General features: G+C 35.9%; 1 protein-coding gene across 3 annotated transcripts in view; it reads right to left on the reverse strand.

The window, feature by feature from the left end:
• ANO5 (anoctamin 5) overlaps positions 1–15,130 on the reverse strand; it is a 94,876-nt gene that overhangs the window by 32,905 nt on the left and 46,841 nt on the right. For all 3 annotated transcript variants that reach the window (XR_008201503.1, XM_052661732.1, XM_052661731.1), the window contains exons 9-12: positions 13,764–13,879; positions 7,624–7,758; positions 6,312–6,417; positions 6,154–6,214 (exon numbers count right to left, since the gene is read on the reverse strand). Coding sequence is in view for 2 of the 3 variants with exons in the window: in XM_052661732.1 (XP_052517692.1) it covers positions 6,154–6,214; positions 6,312–6,417; positions 7,624–7,758; positions 13,764–13,879 (418 nt within the window). In the remaining variant the exon portion in view is untranslated. The remainder of the gene's footprint in view (positions 1–6,153; positions 6,215–6,311; positions 6,418–7,623; positions 7,759–13,763; positions 13,880–15,130) is intronic.

Genomic DNA, 15,130 nt, shown 5'->3' on the forward strand with positions numbered 1-15,130 from the left:
GCACCGAAATCAACATAAAGAGGCAAGCTAAATGAAAAAACAGAGGAATAGGTTCCAAGAAAAAGAACAAGACAAACTTCAGAAAAAGACTTTAATGAAATGAAGACAAGTGATTTACTTGACAAAGAGTTCAAAATAAGGGTCACAAACCTGCTTACCCAGGTACAGAGAACAATGCATGAATAAAGTGAGACTGTGAACAGAGACAGAAAATTTGAGAAAGTAGTAAACAAAAATCAAGAGTATTATCAAGAGCATTAAACAGAGCTGAAGAACACAAGAATTTTATGGCGAAATTCAACAGAAGTGTTTGGCAGCTTACTAGATCAAACTGAGAAAGAATCAGCCAACTCCAAGAAAGGGAAGTAGAATTCATCCAGTCAGAGGAGCAAAAATGAACTAAATAAAAATGGAAAATGATTTTTAAAAAGTGAAGTTAGCTTAAAGGATTTATGGGACAATGTCAGGCAGACAAAACTTCTCTTAACATAGGGGGAAAAAAATATCAGATTTAGGAAACCCAGTGAGTTCCAAAAAAAAAATGAAAACAAAGAGAAACACACTGAGACACATTATAATGAAAACTTCACAAGTTAAAGAAAAAGAGAGAATTTTATAAGCAGGAAGAGAAAACCAAGTTATGTACAAGGCAACACTTATAAGACTTTTAGCAGACCAGAAGGGAGCAGCACAGAGTTTAAATACTGGGAAAAAACAAAACCAAACAAAACAAAACCTGAGGACCCAGCATACTCTACCTGGAAAGTTTTCCAGACAAGTAAAAGTGGAAAGTTTATCACAATTAGAGTGGCTTTTGAAGAAATGTTAAAGGGACCTCTTTAAACTAAAATGAAAACATATGAAAGTATGAATGTCACTGGTAAAGGTAGATATAGAGTTAAATTTAAAATCTCTTAATGTTACAATGGTGGTGGGTAAATCACTTGTAAATCTGTTATGAAGGTTAAAAGGCAAAAGTAGTAAAAATAACTCTAACTACAATAAAATTGTATAACTATAATAATTGGTTATATATTATATATATACATATATAAAATAATTGTTAAAGGATACACTAAAAAGATATAAACTGCAACATCAAAACATAAAACAGGACAGAAAGTAGAATTATAGAGCTTTATATGTATTTCAAATTAATTTGTCTTAGCTTGCAACAGAATGATATAATTACAAGATGTTTTACCCCTTTTTAATCATAGAGCAAAAACCCATAAAAGACATGCAAAAGATAAAGGAATCTGAGCATAACATTACAGACAATTATCATACCCACAAAGAAGAAGGCAACAGAGGAAGAAAGGAACAAAGGAATTACAAAACAATTAACAAAATTGTTGCAAAGAACTCAAGTCCACCATTCTTCAGTTGTTTGGCATTTGAAGCAAACTGGAAAGGTGAAAAAGTTCTATAAGTGGGTGCCTCATGAGCTGACCACAAATCAGAAAAGTTGTCATTTTGAAGTGTCATCTTCTCTTGTTCTATGCAACAACAATGAACCATTTCTCGATCAGATTGCGACATGTGACAAAAAGCGAATTTTGTACAACTCAGTGACTGGTCTGAGAAGAAGTGCCAAAGCACTTCCCGAAGCCAAGCTTACACCAAAAAAAAAGTCATGGTCACTGTTTGGTGGTCTGCTGCCCATCTGATCCAGTACAGCTTTCTGAATCCCAGAGAGACCATTATATCTGAGAATTATGCTCAGCAAATCGATGAGATGCACCAAACACTACACTTGCAGCCAGTATTGGTCAACAGAAAAAGGCCAGTTCTTCTCCATGACAATGCTTGACTGAATGTGACACAACCAACCCTTCAAAAGTTGAACAAATAGGGCTATGAACTTTTCTCTCATCCGCCATATTCACCTGACCTCTCGCCAACCGACTATCACTTCTTCAAGCATCTCAACAACTTTTTGCAGGCAAAATGCTTCCATAACCATCAGGAGGTAGAAAATGCTTTCCAAGAGTTCATCAAAATCTGAATCATGAGTTTTTACACTACAGGAATAAACAATCTTATTTCTTGTTGGCAAAAATGATCTGAAGCATGAATTTTAACACTACAGGAATAAACAATCTTATTTCTTGTTGGCAAAAATGTGTTGATTGTAATGGTTCCTATTTGATTAATAAAGATGTGTTTGAACCTAGTTATAATGATTTAAAATTCACTGTCCAAAACTGCAATTACTTTTTCACTAAATTACTTTTACTGTTAAGCTAAAAGGACTTAACAGGCACTTACAGTGCATTCCATCCAACAGTAGCAGGATAAATATTCTTCTAAGTGCACATGGAATGTTCTCCAGAAAAGGTCATATATTGCCATCACAAAACAAGCCAATAAATTTCAAAAGTTTGAAATCATATCAAGTATCTTTTCTGACCGCAATGGTATAAAACTAGAATTATATGAAAAATAAAAACTGGAAAATTCAAATATATGGAGAATAAAGGGCATGCTACTGAACAAACAATGTGCCTTAGGAAAATGAAAAGAGAAATCAACAAGTATCTTCAGACAAATAAAACTAGACATACAATACACAAAAACTTATGAGATATACCAGAGGCAGTTCTAGGAGGGAAGTTCAGAGGGATGAATGTCTTCATTAAGAAACAAGAAAAAGCTAAAATAAACAAGCCAACTTTAGACCTTAAGGAACGAGAAAAAGAACTAAGCAAAGGTAGTTGAAGTAAGGAAATAACAAAGATCAGAGTGTAAATAAACAAAATAGGGACAAAAGACAATAGAAAAGATCAACGAAAAGATAAATAAAAAACCTTTAGCCATAATTACCAAGAGAAAAAGATAAGGTTCAAATAAATAAAATTAGAAGTTAAATAGGAGACATGCACCTGATGTAGCTGGTGATGCATCACCGACTTGATGGACATGAGTTTGAGCATGCTCCGGGAATTGGTGACAGACAGGGAGCCCTGGCGTGCTGCAGTTCATGGGGTCTCGAAGAGTCAGACAAGACTGAGCAACTGAACTGAACTGAACTGATGCACCTGACATGACAGAAATACTAAGGATCGTAACAGGCTACTATGAACAATTATATGGCAACAAAGTGGATATCCTAGAAGAAATGGATAAAGTCCTAGAAACATATAACCTATTGAAACCAAATCAAGAACAAACAGAAAATATTAAGGATATCAAAAACTTCCCCACAAATGAAAGTCCAGGCCTCAAAGCTTTAATGGTGAATTCTATAATATAGGTAAAGAAGAAATAATCCTTCTCAAATTCTTCCAGAACCTAGAAAGGGAAAGAAACCTTCCAAACTCATTTTATGAGGCATCATTACCCTTACACCAAAGTCAAACAAAGACAATACAAGTAAAGGAAATTACACTTGATGAATGTAGATACAAAGAACCTTAACAAAACAGTAACAAATCAAATTCAGCAATATATTAAAAGAATCATACACCATGATCAAATGAGATTTATTCCAGGGATATAAGGATAGTTCAATACCCAAAAATCGATCAACATGGTATATCAACAAAATAAATGATTTTTTTTAAAAACCCATCTCAACAAATGCAGAAACAGCATTTAACAGAATTCAACATCCATTATGATAAAAACTCTCAAAAATAGGGGTATAAATACAATGTATTTCAATATAAGGCTATACATGACAGGTCCACAGTTACCATCATAGTCAATGATGAAAAGCTGAAAACTTTTTCTTTATCATCAAGGATAAGACAAAAATTCCCATTCGTGCCACTTCTATTCAACTGAGCACTGGAAGTCTAGCCAGACCAATTACTCAAGGAAAAAAAAAAAAAAAAGACATGCAAATTAGAAAGAAAAAAGGAAAGAAGTAAAACTGTCTCTATTTTCATATAACATTAAGTTACAAAAAAATCCTAGTCTCCATCAAAAAATTGTTAGAATAAATAAATTTAGCCAAGTTCCAGGATAAAAATAAATATATTAAAAACAGTTGTGTTTCTATACACTACTGTCAAAAAGAGGAATTAAGAAAACATTTCCATTTATAATAACATCAAAAAGAACAAAATACCCAGGGAAAAATGTAACTAAGGAAGTGAAAGATATGTACACTATATAAGACATTGATGAAAGAAATTGAAGATAGAAATAAATGGAAAGATAGTCCATGCTCATAGATTGGAGGAATTAATATAAAAATGTCCATACTGCCCAAGTGATCTCCAGATTTAATGCAATTCCTACCAAAATTCCAATGCTATTTTTCACAGAAATAGAGAAAACAATGCTAAAATTTGCATAGGGCCACAAGAGACTTCAAATGGACAAAGCAATCTTGAGAAAGAAGAACAAAGCACTAGGCATCATATTCCTGATCTCAATATTACAAAGCTATAGTAATCAAAATAGTATGGTACAATTGGCATGTCATAAAAAGAAACACAGACCTAGAGAACACAATCAAGAGCTCAAAAATAATCCCATGTATTATGGTCAATTAATATTTGACATAGGGTCCAAGAATATTCAGTGAGGAAAGAATAGTTTCTTTTATAAATGGTTTTGGGGCAATTGGATATTTGTTTGCAGGACAAAACTGAAGAAAAGGGAACCATTGTGTAGGAACATAAATTGGCATAGAGCCATTATGGAAAACAGTATGAAGGTGACTTGTTAGAAATGTAACTATAATGTGATAAAGCAATTCCACTGTTAGGCACATATCCAGAGAAAACAAAATCACTCTCATGAAGACACCTTCACCCCCATTCACTGCCGCTGCTGGGTGTTCCATGGATGGTTGCTCGTCTGTTTGTTATGATGTGTAAGGTTAGTGCTGGTGCACAAGCTCTCTCAATGGAAAGAATTGAAAATTATTACATCTGCTGTAATTTGTATACATACTTGTCATCCATTTGATTCCAATAAATGACAGAGGCAGGATCTGTCTGGCACATGACGAAGAGATGTCCATACGCTAACTTAACCAGAGGAGGTTGGAAAATTGTGGGTGAGACCTCACTGTCCCATTTTCTCTTTGAATCTGGGCTTTTCTCTTCAGACAAGCAGTCAAGCAGAGGTGACAGAAACCCATAACCCCCTCTGAGACACACATGCCCTCACAAATTTAGGCGTCCTTTTGACTGAATCAAGTTACCCTGCTCCTTTGGCCAATTTTTTTCACATACTTGTGCTTTGTTAAAGACTGTTTGTTAAATTGGGGAGAAAAAAGTCTACCTTTTCCCAGAGTCCCCCACATTTTGAGACATGTCTTAGAAGTCTTTAGGCCTCTTCTTGACAAGTTACTTTTACAGAAAATACTTTCCTCCCTGACAATGGGAGAAACTTCATGACACTTCTACTTCCCATGGGATACAAAAGAGAAGAGATACTGGGACATTTCCAAAATCAAGGGGAATTCCACTTTATATGGGAGCTTTTAACCAAGTAGAATTTGACACAGGGAACTTAAATTCAAATGTTGATCCATGAGCCCTCAGAAATTTTTGAGTCTTGTTCAAGTTTGTGTCTATGACTCAATATCCTCCAGCCACCAAATACTTAATGTTTATTCTCCTGAATTAAGCAATTATTGAGCTTATTTTTACACAGTGCTAAGAGAGAATGTGATCTGAATAAATATGAAGTTTCAAAAATTAAAGTGTTTTTCAGAGAAATGAGTAGATGATTAATAGGGACCTTTCTGGACCAAGGACTAACAAGCACGGATGTAGACTCCGTTAAGGTAGTGATGCTTGCAGAGACATAAAGATGTAAAATTACTTTTGGTTTATAAGGTATGCCAACTATGTATGTTATATGAATAGCCATATAACACATAACACAGAAAAAGCTCTTCTTATGTAACTATTGCTGCTGCTGCTGCTGCTAAGTCGCATCAGTCGTGTCCGACTCTGTGCAACCCCACAGACGACAGCCCACCAGGCTCCGCCATCCCTGGGATTCTCCAGGCCAGAACACTGGAGTGAGTTGCCATTTCCTTCTTCAATGCATGAAAGTGAAAAGTGAAAGTGAAGTAGCTCGGTCGTGTCCGACTCTTCACGACCCCATGGACTGCAGCCCACCAGGCTCCTCCGTCCACGGGATTCTCCAGGCAAGAGCACTACAGTGGGTTGCCAATTTACTTACCCCAAATTCCCATGAAAATGGCAAAGAACACTGTTGACTCATTGTCAAATAGATGGGAGATCTGCAAAACAACAATATCAGAAAGACTACTTAGTATCAAATGCAATACAAAAGTAAGTAAACTGCAAGTCTTCAAGCATACCACAATATATACATACCTTAGAAGCCAAACAGGTTGAATTTAGTCTCCAATAGTCGCACAGTTCATCACAGAGTGGGCACATGATAATCTGACCCCCAATCTTAGGGTCACAGATCTGAATGCTGCAGAAGGAAGAGAAAAGTTGCTTGGGTGTTTTTTGGTTTTTGGGTGTTTTTTTTTTTTTTGAGTTTTGTTCTGGCCACATCTTGTGGCATTTGTTGCTTAGTTGCTAAGTGTCCAACTCATTTGCAACCTCATGGACTGTAGTCTGCCAGGTTCCTCTGTCCATGGGATTTCCCAGGGAAGAATACTGGAGTGGGTTGCCATTTCCTTCTCCATGCCTCATGGCATAAAGAACCTTAGTTCCTCAACCAGGGACAGAAACAATGTCTTGTATAGTGGTAGTACACAGTCCTAACCACTGGACTGCCAGGGAATTCCCAAGAGCCATGCTATTTTAAAAGATGTGTTTGGTATCCACACATTTGTTCTCAAGGGGGAAAGGGGTATGCATGTGTGCTAAGTCGCCTGAGTTGCATCCAACTCTATGCGACCCCATGGACTTTAGCCCGCCAGGCTCCTCTGTCCATGGGGATTCTCCAGGCAAGAATACTGGAGTGGGTTGCCATGCCCTCCTCCAGGGCATCTTCCCAACCCAGGAATCAAACCCGCTTCTCCTATGGCTCCTGCATTGCAGGCGGATTCTTTACCGCTGTGCTACTGGAGAAGCCCTGAAAAGGGGGGGGTGGGAGGAACTGGGAGGTTGGAATGACTCATATACACTATTGATACTATGTATAAAATAGACAACAGATAGGAACATACTACACAGCACAAGGAACTGTACTTAACACACTGTGGTATCCTAAATAGAAGGGAAATCCAAAAGGGAGGGGGTATTTGTAAATATACTTATGGCTGATTCATTTTGCCATGCTTAAGAAGCTAGTAACTACACTGCAATAAACATTAATTAATAATAAATAAATAGATAAATAAAACATTCCAAGCAAAAAAAAAAGTGTGTGTTTGAGTGAAAATTCAAAGCTATTCTTATTGAAACATCTTTACACAATTTTTCACATATGGGACTGGGGCAATATAGCAGCAATTTTTGTAGATCAAATCATGCTTAAGGAACAGAATCTTTAGAGCCCATTCTTAAACAGACTTTCCATAAAGTATCAAGTGAGAGGTAACTGTTGCGTTTGGGTCTTTTTCAGAAATATCAATTATCTGCTGTAATAAAAAACATTCTGACACAAATTCCAGAAAAATACAATTTTGGTTAGCATAAGATTCTGTTCCGGCAGCTCAGTTGCACTTACCTGCTTGAGGTATTAGGAATCGTTAATAAACCATAAATAAAACAAGCTAAGCCAATCACAGCTGCAAAAAACAGCATTTCTGTGTAAAATCCGAGAAAGACAAAATAGATGCCAATTTTTTCTCCATAATAATCCCTGTGAAAGAAGGTAAAAATAAAATCAGAGGCTGCAAGAATAATGCACTTCAGACAGTCTTGGTTTTCCATTCAGACACCCTTGTATTCTAGCTTTGGCCTCATTGCCTTCTAGCCCTGTAATTTTGGTAAAGTTATTCAATGTTCTAAACTTTAGTTTCCACATCATAAAATGCAGGATGATGCTTATCTATAGACTTGGTGTAAGGATTGAAAGAGACAACACATATAAATAAGAAGCTAACTGAGTGGAAGTTAAGATTTATTTTTAAATAATCAGGTAATTTGAAAAACTTTGAAGTTTTAAAGAGAGTTCAAATGTTCTGAAATAAAGTACAGAACATGCTTCTAGCAATTAACAAATCAAAATCACATTCACAATATGTGCCAAGATTTCTGCTTTATCTCTAAGATTGAAGAAAGTACTCGGATCACAATGGACAAGGGTAGTTTTACGTATGATCTTTTATCTTCCTCTAAATCTGGACCTCTGATGGATCGTACAGAACAGTAAGATAGGGTACAAACCAAGGAATAAAAAATGAGTGTGCAATAACATTTCAAAGAATATATGGGCTCAGCTCTTGCTTTACAAGTTAAAAAATGACAGCATTAGTTAGCACAAATGTTCAAATTTTATAATCAAGTTGTTATCTTTTTTCTGCTGTTGTTTTTTAAACTAACTCTTCCCTTAAGGAAACCCTCAAAGACCCAGAGAACAAGGTTTTTTCTGCCTCAGAAAACTAGATTTCTTCAAAAAAAATTAAAAAAACACAAAACAGGTTAATCTTCTCCCTTATTCATATAGAGTTCAGCTCACCAAACATGTGAAATCTTTCCACAGCTTCCTAGTCAGAGAGATGTGATTCTTCTTGGACACTAATAGCATGGTATACATAAATCTATTATACCACTTATGATTAACTTGTAATTTCCACACTCAAAAACACACAAATCTAAACATAAAGGGTTTAACTTTTACATAATACAAACTTAACATAAACTTAATTTCCCAATGAGAAGGTTTTAAAGTATTTTTCTCACTCAATATTAATTTTATTGAACCTCCCATCCTTCAGTTTTCAAAATTTCTAATCTTTTCTAACAAAAGAGGGATCTTTCTGCTTGTACCATCTTCTATTCTTGTCAGTGATAATAAACATTTTTACATGGTTGTTTTTCCTTGTTCTGCTTTTCAAATTACTATAAACTTGAAATTAAACTATGATTCCATTGTATTCCCTTGTTAATTTACTTACAACTTCCTTAGGTTCACTCACAGAAGATGAGTAAACTTGCTTTTTCTCCCTTCTTTTTTGCTGAAGAATATAGCAATTATTATGATACTGCATAATATCAAAATAGAAAGAATAAAAATATCTGAATATCAGTTTATGAGTTCCCTAGTAATTTCCTGGTTAGGTGCATAGCAGTAAGATTGATGTTTTACCTTAAAATTACTGATTATATAGTTTGAATATATATAATATATAATTTACAACAGCAACAAAAATATTAAGTACTGAGGATTAAACTTAAGAAGGTCTTATAACTCTACAACACCCTTGAAAAAACCCAAAGTAGGCTTAAACAAAGACATATCTTTCCCTTGACATAACTTTTCCTTGATTAGAATGTCTCAAGATGAGACTCCCAGCCTACCTAAGTGAATTTATAAACTTAATGCAATTTCCAACCATCTTTTTTAGTAACAAGACAGACAAGTTGAGATTCAAGTTTATATGAAAGGATAAACTTGTAGAATGTACAAAGAAACACTGACTACGATGACTTATTAGCCCAACTAGATATTAAAATACACTAGAGCTAAGCCACTACAATTAAAACAGCCTTCAAATCACTTCACTATACACTTGAAACTAACCAACATATAGCAAATCAACCATAATATAAAATAAAAATTAAATTTAAAAAAAACCAGCCTGCTACTGGTGCATGGATAGTTAGCAAGATCAACTAAATAGATAGAACTTCCAGAAATCAGCTAGAGTACATACAGAAATCTAGCACATGATAAAGGATTTCCCAGGTGGCACAGTGATAAAGAACCTGCCTGCCAGTGCAGGAGATGCCGGAGACACAAGGTCGATCCCTGGGTTGGGAAGATCCCCTGGAGGAGTAAATGACAACCTGCTCCAGTATTTTTGCCTGGAGAATGCCATGGACAGAGGAGCCTGGCAGGCTACAGCCCATGGGGTTGCAAGGAGTCAGACACCACTGAGTGACTGAGCATGTGTGATACATGTAGCAATGACAAACGTTTTAATAATATTAATATTTTTGGGACAAGTAGATCTATCCTTTGAATAGAAAGTGCATATTTAACTCTATAAGAAACTGTCAAAATTGTTGTTTCAAAGTTGCTATGCCATTTTGTATCACCATCACCAACCTCTGAGATTTCAAGTTGTCCCACATCCCTAACAGCCCTTATTGATGCCAATCTTTTCAATGTTAGCTATTCTAGTGGGTGTGCAGTGGTCAATGGCATTTTAATTGTTATACCCTTAGTGAATAAAGATAGTGTACAACTCTGGAGAGTTCCTTGGACTGCAAGGAGATCAAACCAGCCAATCTAAAGGAAATCAACCCTGAGTATTCACTGGAAGGACGGTTGCTGAAGCACCAATACTTTGACCACCTGATGCAAAGAGCCGACTCATTGGAAAAGCCCCTGATACTGGGGAAAACTGAAGGCCAAAGGAGAAGGGGGCAGCAGAGGATGAGATGGTGAGATAGCTTGACCGACTCAATGGACATGAACTGGAGCAAACTGCAGGAGATTGTCGAAGACAATCTGGACTGCTGCAGTGATGGGGTTGCAGAGAGTCACAACTTAGCGACTGAATAGCAACAACATCTTTGGACATACTTACTGGCAATCCATAAACATATTTATTTGCTGACAAATCTTTTATAATCTTTTTTTTTCCATTTTATTCTTATCATTGAGCCGTAAAAGTTCCTTAAATATTTTGGATAAAAGTCCTTTACTGATATGTGTGTTGTGCAAGCATTTTCTCCAGCCTATGGTTTGCTCTTTATTTCTGTAATAGTGTTTTTTAAAGAGCATACATTCTAATTTTTGAAATTAAATTTATGTTTTTAAAACTGTGCTTTTTGCATTTTATCTCAAAAGTCCATGCCTAACTCCAGACCACAGTTTTCTCCTATATGTTCTAGAAGTTTTGTAGTTGTAGTCCTTATAATTAGTTATCTTATCTATTTCAAGTTAGTTTAAATTTTTATACAGGAAAGAATCAAGATTCATGCTTTTCATGTAGATAGCCACTTGTTTTACTATCATATTTTGAAAGGACTATGCTTCCACCAATGAACAACAGGCACTTTTATTGGAAATCTATCTATCTATACATATATGGATCTATTTCAAGACTCTCCTTTTATTAAATATTTTTTTGGAAATAATTTCAAATATAGAGGTAAAGTTGCAAGAATAATTCAAATAATACCTATGTACCCTTTAATTCTTTCATTATAAATAAAATATTGTTCCACTGCATTTTACCTCACTTCATATATTACCCCATATATACATGTGTATGAACTTCCCTATAGCTCAGATGGTAAAGAATCTTCCTGCAAGGCAGGAGACCAGGGTTTGATCCCTGGGTCCGGAAGATCCCCTGGGAAAGAAAATGGCAATTCACTCTAGTATTCTTGCCTGGAGAATGCCATGGACAGAGGAGCCTGGCAGGCTACAGTCCATGGGGTCACAAAGAGTCGGACACAACTAAGTAACTAACGCACACGTGTGTGTGCGTGCGTGTGTGTGTGTGTGTGTGTATACACACTGTCCATGGGGATTCTCCAGGCAACAATACGGGAGTGGGTTGCCATGCCCTACTCCAGGGAATCTTCCCGACCCAGGGATCAAACCCAGGTTTTCCGCATTGCAGGTGGATTCTTTACCGTCTGAGTCACCAGGGAAGCCTAAGAATACTAGAGTGGGTGGCTGTATATATATATTTGAATTACTTACAAATAAGTAGTTTGAATACGTACTTCATGGTCCTTTACCTTAAATACTTCATTGTCTATTAGTAAGAATAAGGATACTGTCCTACATAATCACTGAGAAGCAACCTTAAGGATAATAACTGCTTTCTGCAATTCCTTTCTCTGTGATACCATGGTGTTTTCTTTCCTGTCTTTTTGATTTACTTGGTTAAACACTTCACACCTACTCATTAATTCTTTACATAAATTTTGTTAAAATTTTAACTTTATTTTAAAGATTATCTCATTACTGAAATGGAAAAGCAGTACAATTTGCTATAAATGAAAAGCTATAATATGATGAAAAACTTTTAAAAGTTATTTTTAAGTTAGGTACTGCTATCTGATGAAATATCTCAGCTTCCACTTTGTTCTAAAAGAAAATCAGAAAGTGCTAACAAGGTACTGATCTTAGATGTAATGTGTTTGTCTATATCAAAGGTTATAAGTATACACCTTTGGGGAATATTTATAGCAGAAATATCTGTAGACAGCTAAGTACTCTCAATATATTTTCAACAATGTAAAATATGTAAGCCTCATCCTGACAACCTTGCTTATTTGGAAGTATACTATGAAAACATTCTCTGAAAACAATGTCTGCAAATGTTCTTAACAACACTGACTGTAATAGCGAAAATTTGAAACAGCCTAATCTTTCTCAAAAGAAAAACAGATAAAAGAGTTATGCAAAATTTATAATATGGTACTCCGTGTTCTGTTAAAAAGCAGAAGATAGATCTGGGTGCATTCACAGGGAAGTATATGAACAATACATTATTTAGTGATAAAATCTTAGCAAAAAAGTAAGTAAAGATTCCCATGTTCCAGGAAAAAATAGTTTGTGTATGTATGTTGTTTTACATGCACATAAAAATAAAGCTGAATGGCTGTCACCAAATCAAGCACAGTTACTTTGGTGGAGTTTAAGGGAGGTGGAATTTCACTTAAAACTTTGCACACATCTTTATTGCTTAGAATTTTTTCAGACACATGTCCTACTTTTATAACTTAAAAAATTAAATGACTACTAATCAGGACAACTAAAATATCCATCCAATGAAGAGTTCATATAATGATTTACAGAAACCATTTTTTATATACTAGCTGTCTTTTATTTATTCTTAAAATTTTCCCCTCTTATTTGCCTTTAATGAAACTATTGGAATAACATTCCAGTTGACTTGCATATACACATCCAAATCGGTCTTATGAAAAAGAGGCTGTGATGCTGTGCAAGCAGAGCAGTTAAAACATAAATCATTGAGTAAAAATACCATGACCAGGGGTTCTGTCATCTGATTGGTTCTTTACTGAAACCATAGCAGGAGTCTCCTAACCCCCTGTATGTATGTAGTATTGTTATGGTGCAAAGCAAGAACCTGCAACCAGAGTCTTCTTGCAAAGCAAATGAAACTAAGAATTGAAATAACAGAACAACTGCCTTCACAGCTGAGATAGATATATACAAACTATATACAGCTTTTCTGTTATATTCTAAATTCCTGGACCCAGAGAAAAACAAATGAACAAAAAATAAATATATTAAACACTAAGTGCTAACCCCATTCTAAAAAACATACATATATCATTTAATTATCAAATAACCCCAAAGGGAAAGTACTATTGTTATTCCTATTTTACATGTGAGTCTCCTAGAGGTTAAATAACTTGAACTTGTTTATATGTTTCTAAGAGAAAGAACTTGGATTTGAACCTAATCTACCTAAAAACTAAGGCCTAACCTCTGAACCATCGAGCTATCTCTGCATAGTGGTTAAGACTATTCTCACAACAGTGTTTTTCTCACAAATGAATGACTAAATGATAGTTTAGATACAAAAAAACTGGGCAGATGGGAAATACAGTGGGTGAAAATAGTAAAAAGAATGGAATGTGATGCCATTGTGAATAAAAAGGACACAATCAAGTTTTAATCAGTTTGAATTTGTGTAAGAAACTTACCTAATCAAATTAAAAGGCTGCTCCTTGTAAAAATAAGAAAACCGAGCCCAGTTCTGGTACAGTATGTTCCTTTGATTGACAGGATTAGGAGGTTCTGATGCCTTCCAATATTGACCCTACAGTAGGCAAGAAGAAATTACTGAACAGCAAAACAAAAGACAAAGGATAATGAAGGAGCACTGCTTTTATAAGAAGGCGAGTGAATGAGGCAAATGTTCTTTTTCATTTTTCAATTTGGATTTTCATATTCCATCTATGTAAATTACTGTATCATTTAGTATATTACAGGCTCCCCTGATAGTTCAGCTGGGAAAGAATCTGCCTCCAATGCGGGAGACCTGGGTTCAATCCCTGGGTTGGGAAGATCCCCTGGAGAAGGGAATGGCTACACACTCCAGTATTCTGGCCTGGAGAATTCCATGGAGGGTATAGTCCATGGGATCGCAAAGAATTGGACACGACTGAGCGACTTTCACTTTCACTTTAGTGTATTATAGAGTGTAGTATATTTGCTACACTCTGTAACAAATGAAAATAACAGTGCTTTATTTATTAAATTCTCACACAGGGTTATCTAAAACCACAAGTGGAAGCCTAGGGCTGGTTTAACTCAAGCTGCTCTTTTGATGTGGAATGCTCCTTTCATTCCTACTCAAGTTCCAACAGTCATAGCTTAGGGATTCCTACAACTATAACTGGCTGGGACTTTGAAAACACGCTGACTTTTTAATTTTATTGATGAAAAAAACAACCTCAAGCAAAGCTAGTGAATGATCCAAAGTCACTGGCTATCACTGATACTCATTTTCCCAAAAAACTTAATTAAAATATATAAAACAGACTTTTAGCACTTCAGTTCAGTTCAGTTTAGTCGCTAAGTTATACCAGACTCTTTGGGAATCCATGGACTGCAGCAAGCCAGGCTTCCCTGTCCATCACCATCTCCCAGAGCTTGCTCAAACTCATATCCGTTGAATTGCTGATGCCATCCAACCATCTCATCCTCTGCCCTCCCCTTCTCCTCATGCCTTCAATCTTTCCCAGCATCAGGGTCTTTTCCAATGAGTCAGTTCTTCGCATAAGAACATACTGAAGCATATTGGAGAACATAAGCATACTGGAGCTTCAGCTTCGTCATCAGTCCTTCCAATGAGTATTCAGGACTGATTTAGTTTAGGATTGACTGGTTGGATCTCCTTGCAGTCCAAGGGACTCTCAAGAGTCTTCTCCAACACCACAGTCCAAAAGCATCAATTCTTCAGCTCTCAGCTTTCTTTATGGTTCAACTCCCACATCCGTACATGACTACTGGAAAAACCGTAGCTTTGACTAGACAGACCTTTGTTGGCAAAATAATGTCTGTACTT

The sequence above is a fragment of the Budorcas taxicolor genome, chromosome 25 (genome assembly GCF_023091745.1).
Source record: "Budorcas taxicolor isolate Tak-1 chromosome 25, Takin1.1, whole genome shotgun sequence".
In the NCBI taxonomy this organism is placed as follows: domain Eukaryota; kingdom Metazoa; phylum Chordata; class Mammalia; order Artiodactyla; family Bovidae; genus Budorcas; species Budorcas taxicolor.